Source organism: Chaetodon trifascialis, chromosome 5 (assembly GCF_039877785.1).
Source record: "Chaetodon trifascialis isolate fChaTrf1 chromosome 5, fChaTrf1.hap1, whole genome shotgun sequence".
In the NCBI taxonomy this organism is placed as follows: Eukaryota; Metazoa; Chordata; class Actinopteri; order Chaetodontiformes; family Chaetodontidae; genus Chaetodon; species Chaetodon trifascialis.
The window spans coordinates 14,074,200-14,099,866 of NC_092060.1; the positions used below are offsets into that span (position 1 = coordinate 14,074,200).

The 25,667-nt window shown below is 44.4% G+C and overlaps 2 protein-coding genes across 3 annotated transcripts; both read right to left on the reverse strand.

Moving 5' to 3' along the window:
- Window positions 1-517: 517 nt before the first annotated feature.
- Window positions 518-14,658, reverse strand: kctd12b (potassium channel tetramerisation domain containing 12b). Its single transcript, XM_070962296.1, has 2 exons — window positions 13,072-14,658; window positions 518-1,596 (listed from the first exon to the last, which is right to left on the reverse strand). Exons 1-2 carry the CDS (start codon window positions 13,913-13,915, stop codon window positions 1,013-1,015), a joined length of 1,428 nt encoding a protein of 475 aa, XP_070818397.1. The 5' UTR covers window positions 13,916-14,658; the 3' UTR covers window positions 518-1,012.
- Window positions 14,659-18,859: 4,201 nt separating this feature from the next.
- znf711 (zinc finger protein 711) lies at window positions 18,860-25,609 on the reverse strand. Of its 2 annotated transcripts, XM_070962618.1 has the most exons (8): window positions 25,424-25,609; window positions 24,240-24,321; window positions 24,024-24,120; window positions 22,719-23,579; window positions 22,457-22,603; window positions 22,148-22,330; window positions 21,776-21,910; window positions 18,860-21,618 (listed from the first exon to the last, which is right to left on the reverse strand). In XM_070962618.1, the coding sequence occupies exons 3-8, from the start codon at window positions 24,100-24,102 to the stop codon at window positions 20,438-20,440; spliced, it is 2,586 nt and encodes an 861-aa protein (XP_070818719.1). In that variant the 5' UTR covers window positions 24,103-24,120; window positions 24,240-24,321; window positions 25,424-25,609; the 3' UTR covers window positions 18,860-20,437. The 2 variants fall into 2 exon arrangements, with proteins under 2 accessions (XP_070818719.1, XP_070818718.1); XM_070962617.1 differs by having other exon boundaries at window positions 22,148-22,603.
- Between the last annotated feature and the right edge of the window lie 58 nt (window positions 25,610-25,667).

Consider the following 25,667-nt stretch of genomic DNA (forward strand, 5'->3'; position numbering starts at 1 on the left):
TTGTAAAAAAAAAAAAAAATGAGTAAACGCATTTCTCAAAATGTCAAACTATTGCTTTGAGTGGATGAATACTATGATGTTAAGAATTAGTTCGCAAGATGACATGAAAGATAAATGACAGGTGATCTATTTTATCAGGACTTATGCCATATATCCCAAAATAAGGCACATACACACACACGCACACAAATATGCACACCTGCTAATTCATTCGTGAATCGGGACGAACACTTTATGCAGAGCAGATGGAGGGACAAACCGCACTGTGCATTGATTCATGTAGTCGTTATTGTCATTATTTTTTCTCATTCTGGCCGTGAGTAATTACCCGCTTTGCTTCCCGGTACATCACATTCTCATTCTGAATTCTTTCTATTGCTTGTTTGAAGATAATGTAATCACAAAATGAACCAAACTACAGAGCTTTTGATTCACAGGCAGAGGGGAGAAAAAAGGCTTTGAAGTCATATGGTTAATATTGATGAGGTGAGATATTTTAGATGATTAGCACCAGAGATTTCACTTCTTTCTTTTATTTTGCATCAGCAAGGTCAAATGCCTAAAAATTCACACTTAGCTTACATTTTCCAGTTGCTTGATCAGTGGACACAGTACAGAGAGCAGGGCTGAAATCTTTAATGAACAACATCACATATATCCTTTGAGTGAGCGAAAAGAAAATGACTCAGAGTATTTTGTATCGTCTCCAGATAGCTGTGTGGAAAAAGAAGTGCCACTAACAATCTCTATGGGGATGTTTTTTTTCTATGATAGGAAAGACAAATCTCCATGTTTTAGTTGTGTGACTGCTAGAAAGCTCAGCCTAAACACTACACTTAATCAAACAGTTTAGTTCTGTTGACATGCAAAAGCTACGACATTAGAGGTTCAAGCAAGCTTGTGGACAATCTCCACACAGTTTGAATCTGAGCAATGTGACTATAAAGCTGGAGTCCACAACATGTTCATGCCATTGTTATAAAATCCTTCCTTGTTCGTCATGGTGCCACAGCTACGCATTGTACTTCTTAAGCAAGTCACTTTGCCAATGCCTCTTGCGATCCGGAAACACTCTGGGCAAACGGATCTTTTTGAAGTCCTCAATGCATTTCTTCAGATCCTCCTCCAGCATCTTCCTCTCCTCCTCGTCCTCATCCGCCCCCTGCAGGGGGCCACCATTCTCCTTGACGGTGGGCCGTGGCAGTGTCTGTAGATTGAGTGTGGTAGGACGCTGGGGGCTCTCAGCAGGAGGTGGTGTTTGGGGAGGAGAAGGACTGGAGGTAGAGAAAGGTTTGGTTGATGGTAGAGGTGGAGGTAGGACTGGAGGGGACAGAGGTGGGAGGTCAGAGTAGTCTACAGCAGGAGGAGGTGGAGGAGGAAGAGGAGGTGTCAGAGGAGGAGGGGAGTCCAGGAGAAGTGGGTTTCGTATGTCCAGTGTTGTGCTGCTGCTGGTTTCTGGAAGGCTTTGCGTTCGGCCAGTGCTGCTGTGCTGGTCTGTGGCTGGTGCTGTATGTGCAGTCGCAGTTTCAGAGGTCACCACTTCAGTGACAGCAGGGAGGTCAGAGGTCGCTGCCTTGGAGATCACAGATGAACCACCTGCAGCAGACAAAGAATTGCAAAATTGAGCGTGTAGAATTTGAAACATTTGATACAATTACTATTACTACAATTACTACAAGAATAGTTTGTCATTTTGGGAAATCTGTGCATTCTTTTCTTAAAGGTGAGCATCAATGCCACCGCCATTGTAAATATGAAGCTAGAACCAGCAGGTGATTGGGAAAACTGTGAGCCTGGGTTTGTCAAAAGTTTACAATGGATCTGTTTCTTCACCAAACAGCTCCTGGCTTCAGCTACATATTTACTGTACATTAGAGAGCTGCATGGGTAGACCTCAACAGAAGGACCTGAGCCCCATACCTGTATGGGTTTGGATCCACCTTTCATACGATCAATTGCATTGAGAAAGGGAAATAAGGTGTAAAAAGACTTCTCCTGGAGAGCACAGATGATGGCAAATTATGCTAATGTTGCTTACAATAACATTAGCAGCCGTGGCAACAAATGAATAAAGGCTAAAACTGATCCTTGACTTTGTTGCCAGTCTGTGTGCTAAGCTAAGAGACCAGCTGCTAGGGGTAGCCTACCTTTATGTTTACCAGACAACTATAACAAATTTAAGAATCGATGTGTGAGGATAGATAGAATATTCATTCTCAGGTGTCTGGTCTGTTTGAATGATGGTCTTAATTACCAGTGCAGCCTCATGCTGAAATTTGATTGCATTTCGTTCTTTTAGTTTGCCTTATCAAAGTGTGTCAGTAGTGTGTGGCTGGCACAGAAACAAGCACCTCAGCTTTGAGCTTTGCAGTTTTTGTTTCCAAGAGTACAAAAGTATACACATGCTGGCGCAAGAGCTTGTAGGAGCATTATGGGAACAGAAATTAACAGAGAAAGGCGCTCAGCAGGAGAGAAACGGGAATGAGAGATAAGGAGAACAGAGGACAGTTTCATTCAATTTCAGAATTCCCTTTGACTTTTGCTTGTATGTGTATTATCCTAGAAGGAAGACTGTGACTGAACGGGTGGAGTGAACCCTCCTGGCTGAAGCTTGACAAGCCATTTTTCACGGTATGTTGATTTTTCATCTCATCTCTGTGTGAAGACAGAGGAGGCTGCTGCGCTGCGACTTCTCAGAATAGTTGGCGTGGCACATGCACATTCTGTTCCATTTGAAAGCCCATCAACCATTTTGAATTGCCTCCTCTCTCCGGACAAACAGCCTATTTTTTAGAAATCAGTGAGTGGGTAATCAGCCTCTCTCTTCCCTTTGATTTTCACTGTCTACGTGATGGTGCACAGTCGCAGGTTGGGTAAGCAAGTCACAGCAAACTTCCAGCCCATGTCCTCACCAAAGCGCATAAATTTCCGAATGCTTCTTTTTTCTTCTCTGGGGCTTCCATTTCACACTAATCTTGGTTTTTGTAACCATGGGGAACACACCACACTCATATTCAAAATTGGGTAGCACATGATTGGTATTCATTCTCAGTCTCCTTTGTCACGTGATCCATTTCGGAGAACTTTGACATACTCTGTCCTTCATGCCTGCTCTGTAAACAATAAACAACATTTCAAGATGCCTCTGGAGGAAATAGTGCAAAGCTATACGCCTGCAATGCCCAACGGAAGAGATCAGAGTCTTTTCTTGTTGTTGTGGTATTTCAATAAGGACGCTGAACTTTCAGAAAACAATCAGAAAAATTCTCTGTGGACAGATAAAACTCCAATACATAAACATTTTAAATCTATCCACACGAGTTTGGACATGGCCTTGAACTAAGTTAAATGGCAGTGACAATCCCACGTGCATGCTGCTCATGCTCTGCACGATCCAACACACACATGCTCACTGTCACAGTGAAGCAGCCACACACAGCACATGCTGCCAGAGTTTATGAAAATACATACACCATACAGTGAATGTCTCTCGCAGCCTCTCATACGTCGTCATGCAGAAATCAGCAGGTACAATACGTCACACACACACACACATGGCAGCAGTCACACATGACCCAAGCTCACACACATGTACAGACACACAAAGACACACAAGGCCCTGCACTCTTTCCTGCAATGGGGCTCATCGTCACGGTAACCCATCTTATATAACAGGAAAAGCTGCTTGTGTCAAACGGAGGCGGCACAGAATATTCTCCCACTGCCGTGGCTTTCTGAATACCTGAATACGAGTGTGTGTGTGTGTGTGTGTGTGTGTGTGTGTGTGTGTGTGTGTGTGTGTGTGTGTGTGTGTGTGTGTGTGTGTGTGTGTGTGTGTGTGTGTGTGTGTGTGTGACAGAAAGTGCTCGAGCCTGTGTGTTTCTTCTGTGTTAGTGCATGCATGCATATTGTTAGCATGTGTGTGTACTGTGTGTGTAGGTGAGGGTGTTTGCATGTGCGTGTGTGTCATTATATTCTGGGCATGTGCTGGCATTTGAAAGAAGGACAGATAAAGACAGAGAGAAAGAAAGGGGATGTTGGGGAAGGAGGGGTTGACAGAAACATGTTCTCCACTGTTTGTGTTTGCGTATTTGATGCATTCAATGTCTCTCATAATGAATACATGTGCTTGAGGTCCGCCTGGACGTGGGAGTATGGGGGCTTAGCAGTGTCGGAGAAATAATCCACTGGGGGATGGGCTCCATTGCTTTCCTCCACCACTAAGCCTTATGGAGGAGAACAGCAAAAGAGAGCACTCAACCCTTTTCCCCGGGCCACTTCTCCAGGGATATATGCAAAAGCCAAAGCACTTTCTCACACATCCTCTCCTCTCTCACTGCCTCTCTTTCTCCCATCTGTTCAGTGTGACACATCCCTCCGTTGCCATCATTACTGCTATTAGTAACTCTAGTGTGTCAGTGTTGCCAGGTTTAGCACCTCCCTGTCACAAAATGTCTTCTCCATGTGTGTAACATTGTTTTTTCACCCCACCTGAATCTTTATTTACTCCAATCGTAGCCTAATCTGACACACTGACTGAATAAAAGCAGGACAAGGTATTGAAATAGACTAAAAGTTCTGAGAGTATTGTCATCCAAGTCTAATGTAAACATACAGGCCTTCATATTGAAGTTATAATTAATAATGTGCTTAGAAAAAAAAAAACAATTTTCAAAAGAGATCTCAGGTTACTTATGATTTTCTGGACTGGTCAACAAATTCAACTTTGAAGAATATTTGTGGGAAAAAAATGTTTACAACCATTTGACTAAATGGAACTTCTGATCATTTCTTCTTCTTCTTTTGAGGCCAAAGTTATTTCAAAGGCAAATAATACATTTGGTGTCTGAATTACACTGTTTCTATTTATGTTAAAGTAACATTAAGTGGGAATCAGTGCTTTAGTGAGCTTAGTTAGCTTTTACCTTCCAAGTGGATGCCAGATAGCCTCATCACACCATGCTCATGTCACCATGCTCATGTCTGTGCGGTAAATATAAAGCTAGCTAGTGCCAGCACCAGTTTAGCGTAGCATAAAGACTGAAAATAGGGGGAAAGAGCTAACTTGGCTAAAGTTCATGATGAACATATTGTATTGATGCTTGGCAAGGGGACTGGATTATTTGACCAAGACGAGTCCCCACTGGTTGCCTGGCAACTGTCACCATAGGGCGGTTTCCTGTTGTTTCCAGTCACGCTAAGCTAAGTCAGTTGACAGCTCCTATTTAGCTAACCTATAGACATGAGAGTGATAGGTTATCAACCTTCTCATCTAACTCTAATGAGTATATTTCCAAAAACTGCTCTTTCAGCCTACAGCATGATGGGTCCTCTCAAATGTTCAGATCATGTTTAGTTGTAGAGTGACAGATGTCTTGAATGGCTAAAGGTAGCTTAATAACCAAAGCTACGTGGAGCTCTTTGACAAATGTGAAAACTGTCTTGTATCAATGTTTGTAAGCTATGCAGGATGATGCTGAGATATTTCCACAAATATGCCCAGAAACGATTTAATCATCTTTCAAAAAAAAAAAAAAAAAAGAAGCTGCAGTATCATTGTGGTTTATGTTTCCTTGCACAAACATTTAAAGAAAAACAGTGTCATTCCAGTTCGACCTGAGTACCGAACAATGAACGCATGTAGGATAAAGCTGTTTAAAAATGAGTGCATCGGCTATCTCTGAATATGACCAGGTCAATCAGCCTGTGGGTGCTTTTTAAAATTCACTGTGGCTGCTGACAGCTGTTGTGACCCCGGAATGGGGAGACTGGCAAACAAGGGGACAGCATCATCTCCATGGTAACGCCACAATGATGTGCACGAGCCAGAGCTACACAAATGCATAGTAATGTGTATGAGACTGAGAAGCCTTTTATCCAGAGTGTGAAGTTGTTCATATGGCTCTATGCTGTCCTAATCGGAGCTCACGCTACATAATATTGGCAATTACAGCATGTTTTTTTAGCTAATTGCCTCATATTCAGTTCAGATATCCAACATCTGCTTTGTGAAATGATCTGTATGGTGCCTAATGACAGAGTGGGCCTCACCACCTACGGTCTTTTCATTCATTGTCTTTTCTCTCTGATTGCTGTCAGAGCAAATACATACGGAGGCGTAATCAGACGTGGTACTACGATATTCGTCAGACTAACTTTACATACCCGGGCATAAGCACAGATGCCCAGATACAAAATCACTGGAGTGTACTCACAAGTCTCTGAGCAATTACAAATCTGTCGATCCACATAATGTAGAGGAAATGCGTGACATAAACAGCTGGAGACAGGGGAGCTGCTGCCAAGCAAGAAAGGCGAAAAAGGGAGCAGAGGTGAGAGGAAAGAAAGGGCCAAAGACAAGACTAATGTATGATTTTTGTTTTTGCAGACTTGCACAAATCTACATCCAATCCAAATGTTCTGCTGATTCACTGCGCCACTTGCCGCCTCTTTATCTTCCCCTGCTTTAAACACCCTGAGCTGCTGCCTGGCTAACACAGCCCGTAACCAGCCAGCCTAAGCCCCCTAAAGCTCATCCTGGCACCCCTCTTCCCAGAGCCTGCAACCCCTGTGCCACCTGCCTCTCCTGTCCTGCCTGATTTCAGCCAGGGTCCAACCCTGCCCAGGACTGCAGTAAGGACAAGCCTGACTGTTCAGATTACTGATAATTAGAGGGACAGATTAGAGCCCAAGTCTCCAGATGGCCAAGGTGAATCCCATCCTAACTATGGCACTGATGGACACATTTACAACTCGCTGCTTAAGATCAGCAGGGACATGCTGACTGCTCATGCTTTTGTTGTTTTGTTATAACTGCAAAATGCAAAAGGTTTAAAAAAAAGTGACCTTTTCTCCACGGTCAGTGATTCATAGCATGCAATTAAAATTCATCACATTTAAGCAATTTGCCATCGTGAGACATTCATTTTGCAAAGAGAGAAACTGAAAAATCTGGAAAATGTCAACTGATGAGCTTCAGCTCATAAAGGGATTTTGAGATGATGGGCACAGAAAAGACACCAAAGCACATAGGAAGTGAAATTAAAATTACTTAAGTAAATAAAATGTCTATCTATCTATCTGTATAGCACAGGACTCAGTATGAGCAGGATTTCTGCAAGCATCAGAAGCAAAAAAAAAAAAAAACATCATTAGTACATCCCCACTTTAAACTGAGCTTGTTGACTTTTAACAAGGAATGTTAATAAGAGTCACTTCATATAGAGGCTGTGTCTCTATAGGCCCCTTCAGTCTATTGGACTCCAAGTATCCAGAAGGTCCTTTAATCCAACAATGGCATCAGTGCATCATCTAGTTGCAATATACTGCATTTGTAATGAGACAATTTCCATCTTGCAATTGAGTGTGTCAGGGGAAGTTCAACTGTCTTCCAACAGCTTCCTCAGTCAGTTATTGTCACAACTTCCACCTCACTTTGCCCAATCTGGTATTTCTCTTTCCTTTCAAACTGCTCCTGCCCCACTCCTCATGCCCCTCGTCACATATTCACAGTCTCTATGGCACCATATATGAGGAATTTTGCCTCTTGAATGATCCTTTTTGTTGCTCTCATTTTCAATCCAATAACTTGCATCTGACACTCAGATTCACTCCCTATAACTAATTTCACGCTCCCTCTTCCCCATCCCACTCTTCCGTTATTCTTTCTGTATCTTGGAGCTTAAAAGAGAAAAGAAAAGATTGTGAAGTCAAAGAGAATCACAAACAGACAACTTGGAGAGATGAGAAGATAGAGCACTGTACATCACCGGTGACCTGATCTGCTCCTTTTCAGCTGCTAGACCTTGTCCCATGTTGCCATCCCACTCTGTCTACCCCCTTGGGTATGACTACCCCCTGTGACTTTGCATGACGGAGTCCTTGTGGTGTTCAGGGGGCCAATATGCTTTGTGATATCTGCTGTCTGTTGGAGATGTGTGTGTGATGAGGAGGAGGAGGGCGGTGGAGCATATGTACCCATGCTGGAGGAGCAGTGGCGGTGCACATCTGACTCAATGCCTGGCTCACTATAAATAACCCAACACACAATGAGAGAAAGATGCCTGGAGCCAGTGCTACTGTACTCTGTGCATAGGCGCTTACACGGCAGCGCAGGCGAACCATGTTGTCGTCAAGGACAAACACAGCAGGGCTTGAGCTCACGTACGTATACATGTGCAGATGAACAAAAGCATGCAAAGCTCTGGGCTGCTGTACGCACACAACATGCACACACTCCCTTCACACACATATGTCACATACTGATGCAGAAAGCAGCGGAAGGCCGCAAGCTGCTGCACGCTCTCTCTAGTTCTGAGGTAATTAGCAGCGATGATGCTTCTCAGTATTAGAATGGACTTCTCCTGTTATTGCTGTCAAATGAGGGTGAGGAAGGCAAATGGCTTGTTTGTCTGCTAATGCATTTTTAACTGATCACAAAGAAGAGTGAAAAGAAAGGCAACCAATTAGATCTCACACCTCACAGCTGTGAGACATTGGCCCGTCACCAGTGGGCTGTTGCACATCTTCTCTGAGCAACTTCCCTCCCTCTGTGCATCTGTGTGTCGGAGATGCCAACTGCCTGCTCAGCATATTTGCGAGACAGGGAGCGCGCCTAGTTCATTGCCCCCTCGTGGACCCCATACCAACCCAGCGCTGACCCACCCAACACATAGGCCCGAAGCTCTCATCCAACCTGTCCTTCAAACCTCAACGTAAGCACAAACATGAGGACAAAAACAAAACTGAGCCAAAATACACTTGCACCCAGATCCAGAAGCAGTCAAGGCATTGAGGATGAGGCGATGTAAACAAGCGCAGAGCCACAGATGGTTGCAGCTGAATGAACAGAAACAGCAGCACGCAGACGACATCTGATAGTACGCTCAGTTTAAGAAAATGACTCATTGTAGTTCTCTGTGTTGTCACTCTAACGCATGTGGTATGTCTATTCATAAAAGAGGATACAGTCTGGCAAACTGGGCTGGTTGTAGTCAATTTAAAGGCATGACACATGATTCACAAAAAGATGAGACAGAAAATAACATTTTTTCTGTTGGAAAATATCACTTTACAGGCTTTCTTCTGACGTAATCATACTACGAATCAATATTAATCCCAACCATCCTGTGGATCTACTATCTGTCTGGTGTAACTGAATCTCTCTGTGAGTGTTGACAGAGCAGACGGGCCACAGAGGAGCACATTACAGCACGCCTCAGTGGGGGCTTTGTTTGTCAGGGCGATCCAGCACCTCTTCGAATAACAGGACACTTCATGCTGGAGTTGCTCAGGAAGAGAGATAAGACGGGATCACCAAATCCTTCCCGCTTAAATACTCTCCCTGTCTCACTTCCACCAGGTTATCTGTCTCACTGTCTCTCTGCTTCCTTGCCCCATTTTCCAATCCCTTTTTTCCTCTGACGTACATCCGCTCCTGTTCTCCTTCTGCTCTCTCCTTTTCTTTTTCCAAAAGGGGAAGCGATGACCCAGCTGGCTACAAGACAAGGGGATCATTCTAGGGGAGGAAAGCAGACCGAGCCAAGGCATGTTGCCACATAGAGCCGCCTACAGTAACAATGGCATCACAGGAACACGACATGGGTCAGATCACAGCCATGAGGTACAGAGAGCAGCCTTGTCCTCTCAGGGCACTAGTGATTTTGTGTTTAATAATGAATTGCACCAGCTGACTGAGAAATTGTATCAACTTCAAACCTTGTGATAGGGAGATAAGAATAAAAATTAAAATGAAATATAGGATTTAATTAAGTTGCATGTGTGCGATGTGGTGAGCAAATAATAGAGGCTGCTATTTTGGATTTTTCTAAAAGACAGAGAAGCAAAAATCTTATGGTAAAATATCTTTATTGTGACGCTCTTGATAGAACAGGCAGACCACGATGGTGACACAACTAGAACCTGCCTCTCACATGGCACACGAGCAGGCGCGCTACACTTTACAGGCACAAGTTTCACAACGGAGCACTTAAAAAAAAGAGGGAAAAATAAACCCAAGCAGCATCTCATCACAGCCCGGCCCTGCTGCTGCTCGATGGCAGAGTGTCAACACTTCTCACACGTTTTCTGTTGAATGTCGAGGCTCAAGGCTGCGAGAGAGGACACCGATGCCTAAAATTTCACGAGGCGCGTCTCTCCATGCTTGTGCTAATGACTGACCTTGGCGCTCCCGTGATGCAGTAGCGTGCCGGAGGACAGTGACGGAGGAATGCTGTCTGTGACTGTGTTTGTTTTGGGGTGAAGAGACTCTGCAGGCAGGGCATTGTCCCACTCTCTGAAGGTTCGTCATGCATTCTAGACTGCAACAAAAATCATCTGTTTTCCAGGAAGGGAGCCACATAAATTTTTCAACAGTTTTTGTGAAGCTCATCAGCTATGCTTTTATCTAGGCCAGGCTGAGATCAGGTTTAGAGGTCTTATACTTAGGTAATTAGCATGGGATAATCTCTTGGTAAAAAACTTATATGAGTCAGAGTTTATAAAAAGTGACAGCGTCACTCACATAAAAATAACCCTGGTTGTTGTTCAAGTTTAAATTATGCCCACTTTTCTGTCTGTGGGCGTGTGCAATAAATAAATGTTTTGCATTGACTAAAGACAAAAGCCATCTCTAATCTTGTGAAGCCTATAGAACTACAGTATTTCACAGTCCTGGATTTTAGGCCCAATCAAGATTTTTATTGTATGTAGTAATTAGGTCATTTGCTGGCAACAAAATAGACTCTGCTTTAAAAGGGCCTGTTATCTATGCATGTCCTCATTTCTATCCTGGCTCTAGTTTCTGGTCAACTACTTAATACAAAAAAAAAAAAAAAAAAAGGGGGGAGAAAAAGTGGAAAAGCAGATGAGAGGATGGGGCGGTGGTGCCTGAGGGCAAAATGTTGAACATTTCATATGAAGTCGATTTCATGACCATGGACGTTTCCTTTAACAGGAAATGGTGAGAGAAAAATTTGAATAGGTTGATGTGTGACTGGGTTGTACTGTCAGGGAAAATTAAAAATGTCAGCTGCAGTTATCTGAGGGCATGCACCACTTTCCCCACAGTTCCTACCAAATGCCATCCAGTGCTGAGAATACATTTTGTTATGAATGGAAAAATACAACTGGAAAAGAAAGAAAACATCTTTTTATTTGACAAATCAATTTGCTTGTTGCTGAACACTTTTAATTTCAGTGTCGTCTACGCCTGCAGCGGCACGCTGCAGCAGGTCTAACATATTGACTCAGATATAAACAGCACTTCATCACACTGAAACACAACATTGCGGTTTCTAGACATTTCAGAATACATTTACTGTCACTGTCAGACATTCTGCCAAAACTACAACCTGACACCTTCAAGCTCAGGAGAAATCCTGCACTATGCTGCCTAAACTCAAAACTCATTTTACTGTCAACCTCTTACTCAGCAGTCCCACTACGCTTTGGATATTTTCCGAACCGTGTCTGCATTTTCACGCCATCAGCTGGATCTTTTGTTGGATTTAAGTGCCTTCAGTTTGTGATTTAGTCTGAGGTATATGATGTGCAGACCTGTCCTGAGGCTGTATCTGGAAACGACCCTCTTTCTTACCTCACCCCTTTATAACTTAAGTTATACCTGCTCGCTATGAACCGCCCTCACAATGCCCTTGCTACAGTGCTGAGAAAACATTGGGCTTTGGCTAGCTACAGCGTAATCCTACCCTTTCTTACGGGTATTCACTTACAGTCAGTGAGAGCTGTCATCAAATATGCAACAGCTTCAATGAATACTGATCTGATTATTAAGAATAACATTATTGTTTACAGAACACTCAAAACGTGATCCGGAAAGGTGACTACCACATGTTTTTTTTTTTTTTTGCAGACAACATATAGACATGGAGTAAGCCTGTCCCAAGAAGCGCTTCACTGGAGAAATGCTCTCGAATATCCAGTCGAGCAAAGAAATGTCCAAGAAGCACAATGAGCGAAACTAATAGCAGTGGGCTGTGAGTGATGTAACACCTTCCATCTCCTCTGCCCTCCCAGCGTGGGTGATTAAAATACTGAAAGCTCCCCTGAACAATCAATACACGCACTTCATCTGGCAACCTTGTTTTTTCTTTCTGTCTACGAGGTCTCTTGATATTTCGGCTTTCATCGTCTTTTTTTTTTATCAAATACTTTTGCTTGTTCATTTGCCACACAAACAGTGCCTTCTTGAAAAGGAATCTCCACACACACATACAATCTACTTTTCCCTTTCAAAATAAAAACTTCAATTCATTTTTTTTATCCCCTGTCCATGTGGCTGTATTATTGTAACCATCATTCATTCATACAACAGCTGAACAGAGAGACTACTGTATGGTACATTCCCAACCACGTGGACACACTTAATAAAAACTGAGGAAAATTAGATTTTTGAATTACACTTCTGTCATGTGCTGGGGCTGCTCACGTCCCTCAAAGCTGATAAGATGTCCAATTATTTGGTAATTTAGTTCAGAGGAGCAGGAGAGGGTCCGATCTGCAGTATAGCACTGTACATCACGGCCACTCTTTGAAGCCCTTTCCCTTATGCCCTTATACCCTTATGACTGGTTCAATAGCCATAGAGATACACCAGGGCGCTTATTTAACAAAATTAGCTCTTGGATACAGTATTGTGCTTCACCAAGGCAGATGCAATATACAGAGTACAAAAGGGAAACAGTACATAGAAGGTATCAGTCTCTGCAGGAAAAGCTGTGGGGCTGCTGTGGTTGAGAACTGGGGACTACAACTAAGCGAGAGCAAAAGCTGGACCTGAGGATGATGAGGGGGTGGATCTAGGGTTGAAGGGGGAGGGCTGCAGATTTGACCTGCAGAGAAGGTATGAAGAGTCAAAGCAGCTGCTGGGGACTGTTCATGGGATAAAAGCTGGAGGCTGCAGAGAGAGATGGAAGGGCACAACATCTACGGTACATCTACTGGTGCAGGAGCCATCAGAGTGAGAAGGACAGGATGGCTGGAGGCCGGAGGAGAGGGACACTTGGAGACAGGGTGGGGGACCGGGGAAACAAAGCCGATAGTCTCACTCACGGTAGAACACATATTCAGTGTAGCTGGTCCAGATCTTGTCGTCCGTCTGCTCATGGGCAAAGGCGCAGGTTCCTGTGGAATTACAGGCCACCATGTGGAAGCCTGCGTCAGCCAGCTTGTCAAAAGCCTGCTCCAGAAAGGTGAACTTGAGATAGTAGCGGGACGTGTAGCGCTCAGGGGGGCGGTCAGGGTCACGGCTCTCGTTCAGCGTCTCCCCAAACACCTCTTTGGCCAGTGAGGTCTTCCCACACACCATGATCCGTGCCACCCGGCGGAATTTGGCATCGGTGTGGCTGTCACGGCCCAGGGTGTATGAGCCTCGGTAGCCAATAGTGATGAACCCGGACCGTTTGCTGTCCATGGCGCTGGGCACCAGGCTGGCGCAGGCAGCAGCGGCAGCACCCAGGGAGCCGAGGTTACGGGCAGTGTCAATCCCAGGCGAGGAGTCCTCTGGGTCGCTCTGACATCCCTCGTCGCCAAGAGAGTTCTGCTTGCTGATTTTGGGCGCCAGCAGCTTGACAAGCTCAGGCAGGTTGAAGAACTCAGCCTCCCTCTGCAGACGCCCACGCTCGGGGAAGTGGTCTGGAAGAACCAGCTGCTGGTCCCGCATGTAGTCCAGGATGTAACGGAAAAGGAAACCATCACGGTCCACGAAGAAGCGACCCTTGGTGTCCCTGGCAAGTCCTTTGGCTGACTTTCTGCTGAACATCTCCCCTAGCAGGGAGTCTGGTACACTTGTGAGGGTAGAATAGCGGGTTATGTACACCTGCCCACCAACATTGAGCTCTATAATCTCCGGGAAGGGTACCTCCTCCCCAGATATGCCACTGTCTGGTAAAGCCATGGCTTACTGCTGCCTCACAGGTGCACTTGGATGCAGCTCTAAAAACTCTCTTGGTTTTGCTGAAAGTTCAAATCAATTACAGGACTTCAAAAAGGATGTCCAGTGAGACCTTTCTCAGCGATTGGTGAGGCCTGTTGCCTGTCAGAGATTGCAAGTCCTGCAGCGTTGGAAACCTCCGTGACTGTGGTAACGGAGCGGCTCAACTGCAGCGCACAATTGGTATGCGCGCAATAAAAGCTGGCCGCTGCTCTCACATCAAAGCCGGCAGAAGCAAAACAGTCACACAGGCACACCCTCTATTCTAACTACAGCGCTCCCCCATAATGACTAAAACATAGCGCGCGCGATTTCAGGCAGCGTTGGATGGAACCGTGATGTCCACGTCCTTTACGCGCAAACAGATGGAGTATCCTGAGGCTGAAATGCCGCTTTTGACACCAGTTCTCTGAGCAGGAAATGCGCGACTTGCACAACTGTCCATAACGACTTCTCTTACTCTAATTTTGGTCGGTTGTCCTGGCGCAAACAGGATCAGGTGGCCCAACTTCAATGAGGCAATCCATAGTTGGTGAGCTCTGTGGGCACCCCGCAGATGAAAAGCCACGAGACGAACAGGATGTTGAAGATGTAGTGCGAGACGAGGAAGATGTACAAGAACACCTCCGAGCATTCCATCACCAGTGGTTCAAAGTTGCGCGAGGCGGTCAGCTGTTCGATCCCTCCGCTCCGCTCTCGTGCCAGAATGTCACACTGCTGCAACGTAACGGAGGATACGGCGTTATTCAGCCCGGTTAGCCACGCCCACGTGCGGTGACGCGCTCTGCTGTGATGTGTGACCATATCCTGCCCTGCGAGGAGCGTGGCTGCTTACAGGCTGCATCTTTCACAAATTTCCCTCAATGTTTTAATGAAACATTCGCCTTAAAATTAATGCAAATACCACATAATCAGGTGAAAAGAGCGTCATTTTCTCTCTGCATTTTCGATTCATACATGTCATAAATAGGCCTACCATTAATGGCAACAATAGCCAAACCTCTGGTCCCAGCATCCATTCGTGCATTTTTTGTCAATGCGCTCATCTGAGTGAACAAACAGCGACCTCAGAACACAATAACAGCAGTCCACCGCCAAATTCTTCTTCTGCTGGAGTGTCATTAAAGCCCAGCCACTGAGTTAGGGCATGCATTTCATTTTGATGCATTTATTTTGGGGGGTCATTCTCAGTGATCAGCGCACTCATTGTCTCTCTGAAGGATGGCTTAACAGTGACATCTAGTGAATACTCAAGAGGAAATGTTCTCTCCTACAGAACATTAATACTATTGACTCTCTCTGATAGGTACACTGCATAGAGAGGTAATTTGGCATTGGTATTCTACATTTTTTTTGGTACTTTGTTAGATTAAAGCCCCCACCTCACCTTACCTTTAAGTTTAAGACGTGCACATACATGATTTTGTATTAGAGATCACTGCTGTGAACTGATTTCCAAAAGGTGTCAAGTTAAAGATCCATGTGTTGTTTTTCTTTTGTATGTATGAATTTGCACCATACAAAAGTCTGGACATGCCAAGGTCTCAGACCTCAATCAGCTTTTTAGGTGTATGGCTTGATCGCAATCATTGTTCAAAGCTTTACAAACACTTCTCCTCAAATCTTGTCCCAGCAATCTGCAGCCATGGGCCCCTTAAGCTGCTGCCTAGCAGATGCCCACAAAGCAGGAGAACACTGTAAGAAGATAGCAAAGTGTTTTCAGATAGTCGCTTCCTCAATTTGTAAAGTAATCAATAAATGGCAGTTAGCAGGAATGGTAAAGGTCAAGTTTAGGGACACCTTACTTTAACATTCATCCTCATTTATGAGCACTATATAAACATGTAATAAATGGTTTATAACACACTTGGTATGCAGATACAAGGAGATGTATTTGTCCACAACTACAGTGTTATCACCACTGTACAAACAGATAATGAAAATCATATTTGTTGCTTCTCCCAGAGCTTTCAACCATGTCTTCACCCTTCGATGATTTTGGTTTGGTTGCCATAGAGATGGATCTGTAGCCGCTGTGATTTCATTCACAGCACTTTTCTGGGCTCAAAAGTTAAGCATGAACGCTCATTCTCAAAATAGCAGTTTGACAACACACTCCCGGCTCAAGATCCACTTTGCAGCTCTCGGAAATATTTTTTTTTCAGATTGAAGTACACGAGATGACACATCCTATGGCCAAAGTGTCAACACACCAGTGTGGAGCACGGGTGAGTCAGAGAGACCTGCATAGTCAACAGGCTGAAGGCTATTTATGTTCTATGTCTCTCTCTTTTTCTTCTCATGTGGAGTCCAGCACACGGTCCTTTTTCCGACTAATCAGCAGGCCAATTTTCCCCTTTTCCAAGCATTCTGGCACTGATTTCCCTGAAGGCCCCGCCGTCTCCAGCTGGCTTGCAGCGCAGCAGCCTGGCCGTCCACAATCTGGATCGGACGAAGCTGGTAATGTGGGCCACTGCAGGATCTGGAGGTAATATGGCAGTGCTGTCTGCCAATGAGATGAGTCGACGACACAGTCCCGGCTCCATTTGCCGCTCCCGTCACTGAAATATGCAAGAGCAATATGCTGTGCAACATCACAATCCTTTGCAGTCCAGAACAAAAAATCCACAGTGATAAGCTCTGATGCAGAACCTCATGTAAATACTTGGTAATATTGTCAACTGTTAACCCATGCTGGTGCTCGAAGAAGACTAAGTTTGTGACATATTTGTGCATGAACCATCATCTTTTCACTCGCTGCACACCAGTCCATGTGACACTGGATTAATACAAGCAGTTTCACCACTCTAATCACATCCAGACCATAACCCATTGATCCTCAGAAAGATGGGCAAAACGACCACATCAAATAAATTAGATTGACCTTCTGCAGCGGCTGGATTATCTGTGTACCTTTGTCAATTCTCATCACGGTGATGGCCTTCAGAGGCGTGTGTGTGTTTGATGCTCCACTGATTTAGAATAGGCAGAGATGAGGCTTGCACCCATGGGAGAGAGATAGTGGTTGAGCACAGTCAGACAGGAAATACGAAAATGTATTTGCTGCTACTGCTGCTCCTAAACGTGCATTCACAGAAAATCAACCAGGACGTGCTGCTGAATTCTTGGAGCACGCAGCGAGCCAGAGGAGGGTTACTTAGGGAGGATTTTATGGATATGTCGGCATATTGATCTCAGCGGTTTCTGCTGACAGCTGCACCAGTAAGTGATTTATGAGATGCTATGTGGGATCAACAAAAATGAAGAGGCTGTTGCATCTATTTTCTCAGGTGTTTGCGGTGTCCATGTGAACCCATCTGCACAGCCTCATTTCCCACACTATGAAGCATCATTCATCTTTCAAGACAGGTGACATAGAAGTGAAACAAGACAAGACTGGAGCACATTTTGTTTGAAAGAGAATCAACCCCCCTGGGAGTCTCGGTGCAGAGGCAAAAGATGCAGTTGTTCATTTAATAATGAGACGGAGTCAGAGCTGAGAGCAGTCACTCTGACAGATGTACAATACTAAAATGAAATGAATGTGGACATTTGAGGAGGAAGGCCGGCAGCCCCCAAACAGTTTTTAATCAAATCAGTTTATTCCACTTTTCCTGCTGACTCTGTCACTTTTCCTCTTTTTCTATGGTTACACCCAAATAGTTTAATCAACTCATTTGTTCTCTCCAAGGACTTCAATCCAACCGTTCTTCCCTATAAAATAAATAATGTATACGACTTTGACAAATGTGGCTCCACACTCATCTGCTCTTGGCGCCCTCTTGAGAGATCTCTCTTGGTGCCTTCAAAAGTTTGTCTGACATTGAAGTAAGTTTATTAAAAATGGCTACAGATAAAGTATATTGTCCATTGCTGGTTTGAGATTGTGGTGCAGTTGTGTCAGCTGGTCTTATCGACCTGGAAGCATGTGCCCTCAAGGCTGCTTTTTGCAAAGTAAGTGAGGCTCTGATGTCTCTTTGAAACACTTGAAAGATCTCAGTTTGCACAGTGTGTACTGAATGTACTTCCTGAGATGGAGATGCTCTTAATGCTGCGGGATTACATCAAAGCCACTGGAAAAAATACTGTTCCAGATAAACCAGCATACCAACAACGAGTTAAACTCAAAGCGCAAAACTTCAGAAGGTTTTAATGTCTCTGGATTTCCTGTCTGAGCTTTAAGATTAATGAGTCATTCACTCTTTACTCTTATACTCTTTGACTACAATGTGTACTGGTAAAGCACTCGCATGATTGGACAGAACAGCTCAGCCTCCTCATGCACTCAATCCTGCATTTATGCACAGGTGTGCTGGAGGATGAGCTGGTGATCAAGGGAAATTTTGAATTCCCTTTTACTAACCGATAAGTGGCTTGTTGCTCACTGGAGCTGCAGCTACTGAGGCTTACTGGTCTATTTCATCACTTCTCAGCGGTTAACGAGTTGTACAATCACAGCAAACGTTGATATTGTGCTCCAAGGATTGTTGTGTGGGCTGCAACTAAAAACAGACACTCAGCAGAGGTATTACAACAGTGAGCAGCCTTCCTGATTCAAGCTATGGATGGAGCATGTTTATCTGTGCTGAACAATTCCACTGATCTAGAGAGGAGGTAAGGAGCAGTCACAGGAGAAATATGTCATACCTACACTCCTGCCCGATGGCCTCCTTGAATCAGGTTGGCCCATGAATCTACAGCATGAAATAATGATGTATGGGGTCATTAAAACTGTATTCTGTCAATTCCTCCAGTAAATTTAATTGATGATCTGCAATACAACCAATCCTCTTTAATTATGTATGTGTATGTGCATAGAGCAGCACTACACGGTGCTAAAACTGCTGACTGTCTTAACGTTGTCGTGTAAAGGCGATTCATTTTTACAGGACAGAAAGACAAAAAGCGTAAAAAGATAATTGTTTATTTTGGTTCTTCCCCACCAGTAGTTTACCCACAATCAGACTGAAAGAAAATATAGACTAAAGTACACGAAATGCAGGGATTTTTAATATATACCACAATTAATTTCATGAAGACAGCATATGTGCATACTTTAAGGACTAATGCCAATATGATGACCACTGACTTCAGTTTGGGGTTGGGTTATTTACGACTGTAGGACGAGGGTCTGGGAAACTTGTTAGTGAGCACAAACAAAACACAAAACCCAATCACTTATCCATAGAACAAAACAATAAATGGTTTCCCCCACCACTGTCACTGATAACTCAGTTTTGATGCAGTAATGGATCGTGTCCACTTGCTAGCAATAACACTCAAAAACAATCTTTACCATTACCGACTCACAAAGCTCTGTAATTGTTTATTATGTAGGGTTTGTTTACATGTAATTAAAATACAAAAAAAAAAAGTTATTAAAGTGCTTTCTACTGACTCAAACACACAATCTCTGAGAGAATGGTATTGATACAGCATGTTTGAGAGTTAAAAATCACTTATTTTCTGATTAGCTGTGTTCATCAGTGCTTCAGGAATAAAGACCAACAGAGAGATGTAAGGCATGATTGCAACCAAATGGTTAGCTGAGAGAGCACATCTGTGTCATAGGAAACATCACACGTTACAGTGGCAGTCCAATACAAAAACTCCAGGGGTTATCACATGTGAAGCTAACCATCGGCGCCATCATCGCAGATGTAATCGGAGGTTTCTGTCAGAAATGTGTTGTGTACACTAAAGGGATTTTCTACTAATATACCAACTGCGCCATTTCTCCTCGTTAGACACCACCAACCAGCCCAGAAGATTTCCAACTCACATTTTAAGACATATTTAACGGAATATAGCCTATATTATACATGATTAATGTAATGGAAATTCAAAATCCAAAATGCTGGAAGTTCAGATGTTAGATTCATGGAGATATCTTTTAAAGGTGCGTATTGAGTGTCAACATCACTCAAAACCATTTCTGAATTTAAGAATGGCCCTGCCCCTAAAAGACCAGATGGCATTGAAAACAAATGTCAGCGTAAAAGCTGGTTAATAAGGAAAAGAGATACTAGCTGGTACGAAGGAGGCGAGCGTCTCCTGTACTCATTCCGCATCATCTGAAGAACTGGCATGACGTTCACAAAGCACCGCTTTCTGTTTTACAGGACACAGTCATCATCTTGCAGCATTTCAGCTGAGTGGGTATAAAAATATAGACATTTGAGACCCTGAATATATGTTCATATGTGATTTTCTGCAACAAAACAAAACACAATTTACAGCTGTCCCACTCAGTGTACACACTGTCTTTTTTAGACTTCACCCCCATCTAAAACGTGTTCTTGCATTACCCCTGGGGGAGGAGGTTTACACCCATTACAACACAGAACACAGAACGGCAATTATAATGTTGTCGTCTTCATCAACAGCCTATATCCATCATTTCTTTGTTAATACACTAAAATTACCTCTGGGTGTGTGACACAGATTTACTCGGGAAAGAGGAGTGTGTTCGCGTGTGCAATGACATTACATCAACATGTCTTTGTGATGTCTGGCTATGTGCTGGCTCTTTTCTGAAGGCCTCCTAAAGCCCTTGGTGCAGTAGTCGCAGCGGTGGGGGTAGTCCTTGGTGTGAATGGAGATAACGTGGCGTTTGAAGCCAGAAGCGTCCGTACTGTTATACTCACAATACTGGCACTGATAAACCTTTCTACCACTGTGTGTCTTCATGTGCTTCTTCAGCTCAGCAGGCTGCCGGAAGCCTCGCCGGCAGCGCTTGCACTTAAAGGGGAGGTCCTTCGTATGCAAGGACAGGATATGGCGACTCAAAGTGAAGGTGTCGGGAGCGTTGAAGTTACAATGCCGGCACTGGTGCACCTTGTTGCCCTTGTGTGTCTCCGCGTGTTTCTTCAACTCTGAGGGCCTGTGAAAGCCTTTCTCGCACACGTCACACTGGTGGGGGAAGTCCTTGGTGTGAACAGAGATAATGTGTCGTTTCAGGTCACTGGAGTTGGTACTCTTGTGCTCACAGTGTGGGCACTGATGGGTCTTGTGGCCTTGCACCATCTCTATATGACGCTGGAGTTCTCGTGCGTCAGCGTAGGCTTGAGGACAGTGGCTGCACTTGAAAGGTAAATCTGCGCCATGCTTGCTCTTGATGTGAGTCTTTAGGTTGGACTGATCTGCACAGCGGAACTCACAATGCGGGCAGTGGTAGGGCTTCTCACCTGTGTGGGTCCGCATGTGTTTCTTCAGCTCTGATGGGTGACGGAAGCCTTTGGCACACTCAACACACACATGTGCAAAGTTCTTACTGTGCACGGCCAGCAGGTGACGGTTGAGCAGGCCCTGTTCAGCTGTCTCATAATCGCAGTACTTGCAGTGATGCAGTTTGGGCTCCCGGTCTTTGACGATGAGCTTGTCAGAGCCCAGGGGGCTGGACTCATGGTAGCGGCGTGTGTACTCGGTGTATTCTGGAGAGCGCTCACTGTTGTGGCTCAGCAGCTTGTGACTCTCCAAGTGGTTGTGGAAACTGATCTTCTTATTGGTGGTAAAGTCACAGTCTGTACACTGGTACTTCTTCTTAAGCAGGTGGTCTGGGTGGTTCTTCATGTGGCATTTGAGGAAGCCTCGTGAGCGAAACTTCTTTCCACATATGTGGCAGGGGTAGACAGTCAAAGGCATACCGTCTGGTCCAATGATAACAGCTGGAAGAGAGGGTTGAAAAATAAGACTTGAATTTGAAATACTGTTAACTTTTTAAAAATGTGAAATGCTTATTATCAAATCTGCTGTTCTGATACAACAAAAGTACAGAATAACAATCTCATTATTTAATTGTATAGAATTTGATGCTGTTCATACCAGTCTGACACTGCCGGGTCTCTCCTTTCTTCTTTTTCTTGGCTTTGGGTTTGAGGGCTCGGTTGGCGCCCAGCCCCTCTCGGATTTGCAGAAATGGTGTAGATGTACCATTCTTCACCTGATCAATGGTATTACCTGCAGAGACAGTGCAGACATAAATTATCAACAGGATAGTGACACTGTCATGTTACATATCCAAGATGTGACACTTTTACAAACTGACCAGACTTAAGCAAAAACACTGTCAGCTTGTTCAGATCTTACTGATCTCTTGTCAACAGTCAAACACTTGAGTTTGACATACCCACAAAACAAAGCCACAAAACTTGTCTGACAAAAAAAGATTAAAATCTGTGTCACAAAGGAACATACTGATGTCGTCGTCATCATCATCATCATCACTGTCATCCTCATCATCCTCTTCTTCTTTTGGATGGTTCTTGACCGCCATATAAACCATCTTGTCACGACCAACTCCCAGTCTCCCTGACGATGCAGCTTCCAGGTCAGGGTGGCCGTTCTGGTAATCATCCTCTGTTATCACCTCTGTTCCGCCTAGAAAGGGGAAAAAAATACAAATTAAAAAGTTGTGATCTACATTCAGATTAACAGCCAAGAATTTACAGGTGATCTTTTTGTACAGCTGAAATGATTGATTTGGTTGTTTTTCAATGCACTTGCCTAAATCGTCATCTGCTTCGGCTTTGAAAATGTAGACTTTGATGACCTCTGAGCCATCCTCTTCTTTAGATTCCTTGTCTTCCATCACCTCTGTGCTGATCTCAAGTGGAGTGTCTCCTATGTCCAGCTTCTCTCCCACCTCATCCACTACAGTAACAAAAACAACTTTAGTTATCAAAAATTAGCAGTAATAAAACATGGCATTGCACAAGAACAGTGATTATTAATGAAAGTTATGTGATCATATGGGAAGCTGTCTTACAGGAGATCATGAGGTAATCTTCAGAACTGCTTCTTGCATCATCCTCCTCATCGGTCTGCAGGGGAACAGCCTCTGTTGGCAGCTGTTCGTGGATTATGGTCTCAGAGTTGGCTTCTGTCACCATCAAGCCCTCTGACACGAGCTGGTGGTCCAGAGTGTTGTCCTGGTGCTCAGACAGTAGCTCTGCCACAAACACCTGGTCTGGCATGTCATCATGGTGGTGGTTGGAGTCCTGGATGAGGTCTGAGGTTAGGACGTGGTGATGATGGGGGTCAAGCGCTTCCTCTATCGCAACTTCTGTGCCCAGAATATTGTCAGGCATGATCACACTGTGTTCTGACGACACCATGTCTTCACTGGATATTTCATGGGCCTCCACCCCTTGTGTTTGCAGACTTTCCACATCTACCTCAAGACCCTCAACAACTTCAGCTTCTAAACCCTCCACTTCCACCTCCTCCTCAAGGCCCTCAACAACATGAGCTTCCAGGCCCTCAACATCTACCTCAGTTTCCAGGCCTTCAACCACTTGGGCCTCAAGACCTTCCACTTCCACCTCACCCTCAAGGCCCTCGACTACCTGAGCCTCCAGCTCAACCACCTGTGTCTGTAGCTCCTCAACCACTTCTGCCTCCAAGCCCTCTACATCTGCATGTAAGCTCTCCACCACTTCTGTCTCCAGTCCTTCAACCACCTCGGTCTCCAGGCCTTGAACCACCTGAGTCTCCAGGCCTTCCACCTCAAGTCCATGCTCCAGGAGGATGCCTTCGTCCGTCATCACATCAGAAAGAAGCATACCCTCAGGCACAGATACCACAATGTGCTCCCCATCAATGTGAGCCAGACCCCCCATGCCTGCAACTGTAAATACAAGACACAGAGGATTCATGACAAAAAGCTTCCAACAACAAAATGACAACACAGTTTTTTTTTCTGCACACTAAATATAGTCAGGGTTTTCCCTACATCCTTGAAGGACTTAGGTGCTTCAAGGATGTTAAAACAAATATGCTCACTGATGATTTAAGTGCAATGTCCATTAGTAATCCTTCCCATGTTTGTGAGTGACTGTACTCTGTGCCATGGAGTGTAAGGCATTAGCTAAGTTTACAAGAATTTGACCCAGAAGGTGAAGGTGTATCCTTTGTGCTGCTGAGAGGCAGCGAAAATGTCATGATTTTAAGAAATCTCAGATTTTATCTTGAGACTTTACCTTTATTTTACCTTGGATTACATGTTGCATGCTGAAATTTAATTACAGTTTACAATATAGTGGTTGTCACCTTGTCCTACTTGATCACGTACCAAAGTCTTGCATGATCATAGCGTGGGGCATCTTCAGCTCCTGAGTGTGTAGCTCCAACACCCCTCCTCCTTGATCCATGTCTTCACCCAGAAAAGACTGAAAATTACAGTGCACACCATGTTAATGGTTTTCTTTCACTTTGTTAATGTTTATTACTAATAGCAAAAAATGCATGCAAAAACAGAGTACCACAGTAGCTAATACTCTATACATACCTTCACATTTGCTGACAAAACCCTTAGAATAAAACAAATAAGATCTTCGATGTGCTTCCTTCCATCAAGGTAACCAATCCCTCTGTTAACGAAAAGACAAGCAACTTGTACTCGTAAGTATTACAATGATAATAGACAGGAAAAAGAGATATCGAGTTAGTTAATTGTAGTCCACCTATTGTAAAGACATTTAAAGACAACATTTCAGCATGGGTTCAGGTTTACAATGAGGACACCGTAGACGCCACAAATAATGACCACTGCATAAGGAAAATACACAAGGCAGAAAAAGTGTCTGGAGGAGGGAATCTGTGTTGTTGACCACTGGCTCCATCCTCTGCCTTTTAACAGTACTGCAGGCGGCTTCAACCTGAGGACCAGTAGCTATAATACACCTGGAGCTGGTTGAGCCTGATGGCTGCAGCCCAGCTGAGACAAAGGGCTGTTCCGCTCAGTGTGCAGGAGGGCGAGCTCACAGACAACGGCTCTGATAGCTCCAAGAAGAGGAGTCCTGCTTGTTTTTGTGGGAGGAAATGCTTTGTCGTCACATGACGGTTCAAAATAAGCCAAATGTGCCATGTCTGCAATGGTCTGTAGTGACGTTATGGGTCCCTGATTTCCACGGAAATATCACAATGGGATAAAACTAACACTGTGCTGTCACGGTTATCGTTTTGAAAAAGTATAGTATTCTGGACTCTTTGCACAAAACTACACATGCTCAGAGTTTAAGGGCGCCAATGAAAGTACCGCAGACGTTATGCAATGCATAGCCTTCTAGGGCGGCTACCGCCCTCCACCCACCAAAGCTAACTAGCAAGCAAGCTAGGGCTGTTCCTTCGAGCGCCATTTTGTCTTAGCATAATGGCTAATTCAAGGAATGCAACAACCGATCTTATTTGACCAATTAAGTATCACATCCTCACAACGTTACACTACCAACAACGCTATAAGTATAAGCAACAAACCAATGTGACATCTGAGAATATTTTTTGCACGTCGCCATAATCTGCGCGACGACGGCCGTCCGTTCGGCTAGCTAGCTTGCTAAGCTAGGTGAAGCAGCTTGTGCCGCATTATCTTCCATGTTGTTTTTCGAAAGGGTTGAAAGAGGCCCGCTACGGCCGACTGGGCCCTTGCGTCTTATTCCATATGCCTTTCTAACCGATTCAAAATAATTTTACCTGATAACGTCGTCTTCAGACTCTATCGGTGTTTCTCCCCCTTCTCAGTTTTGTCTGTTATTGTTTTGGTTTATTTTTGACGGTAAGCTAAGTGCGGCCTGCAGTTTTGGATCCCCGGGCACCCTTTGCTAGGCCTCGGCCAATCAGCTTGCTTCCTGACAAGCAGAGGGAGGGCGGGGGGCAGACAATGCGTGGCCTCGTTTACCGCTGATCCCTTACTATTTGCGTCATGCATAAGAGAGCA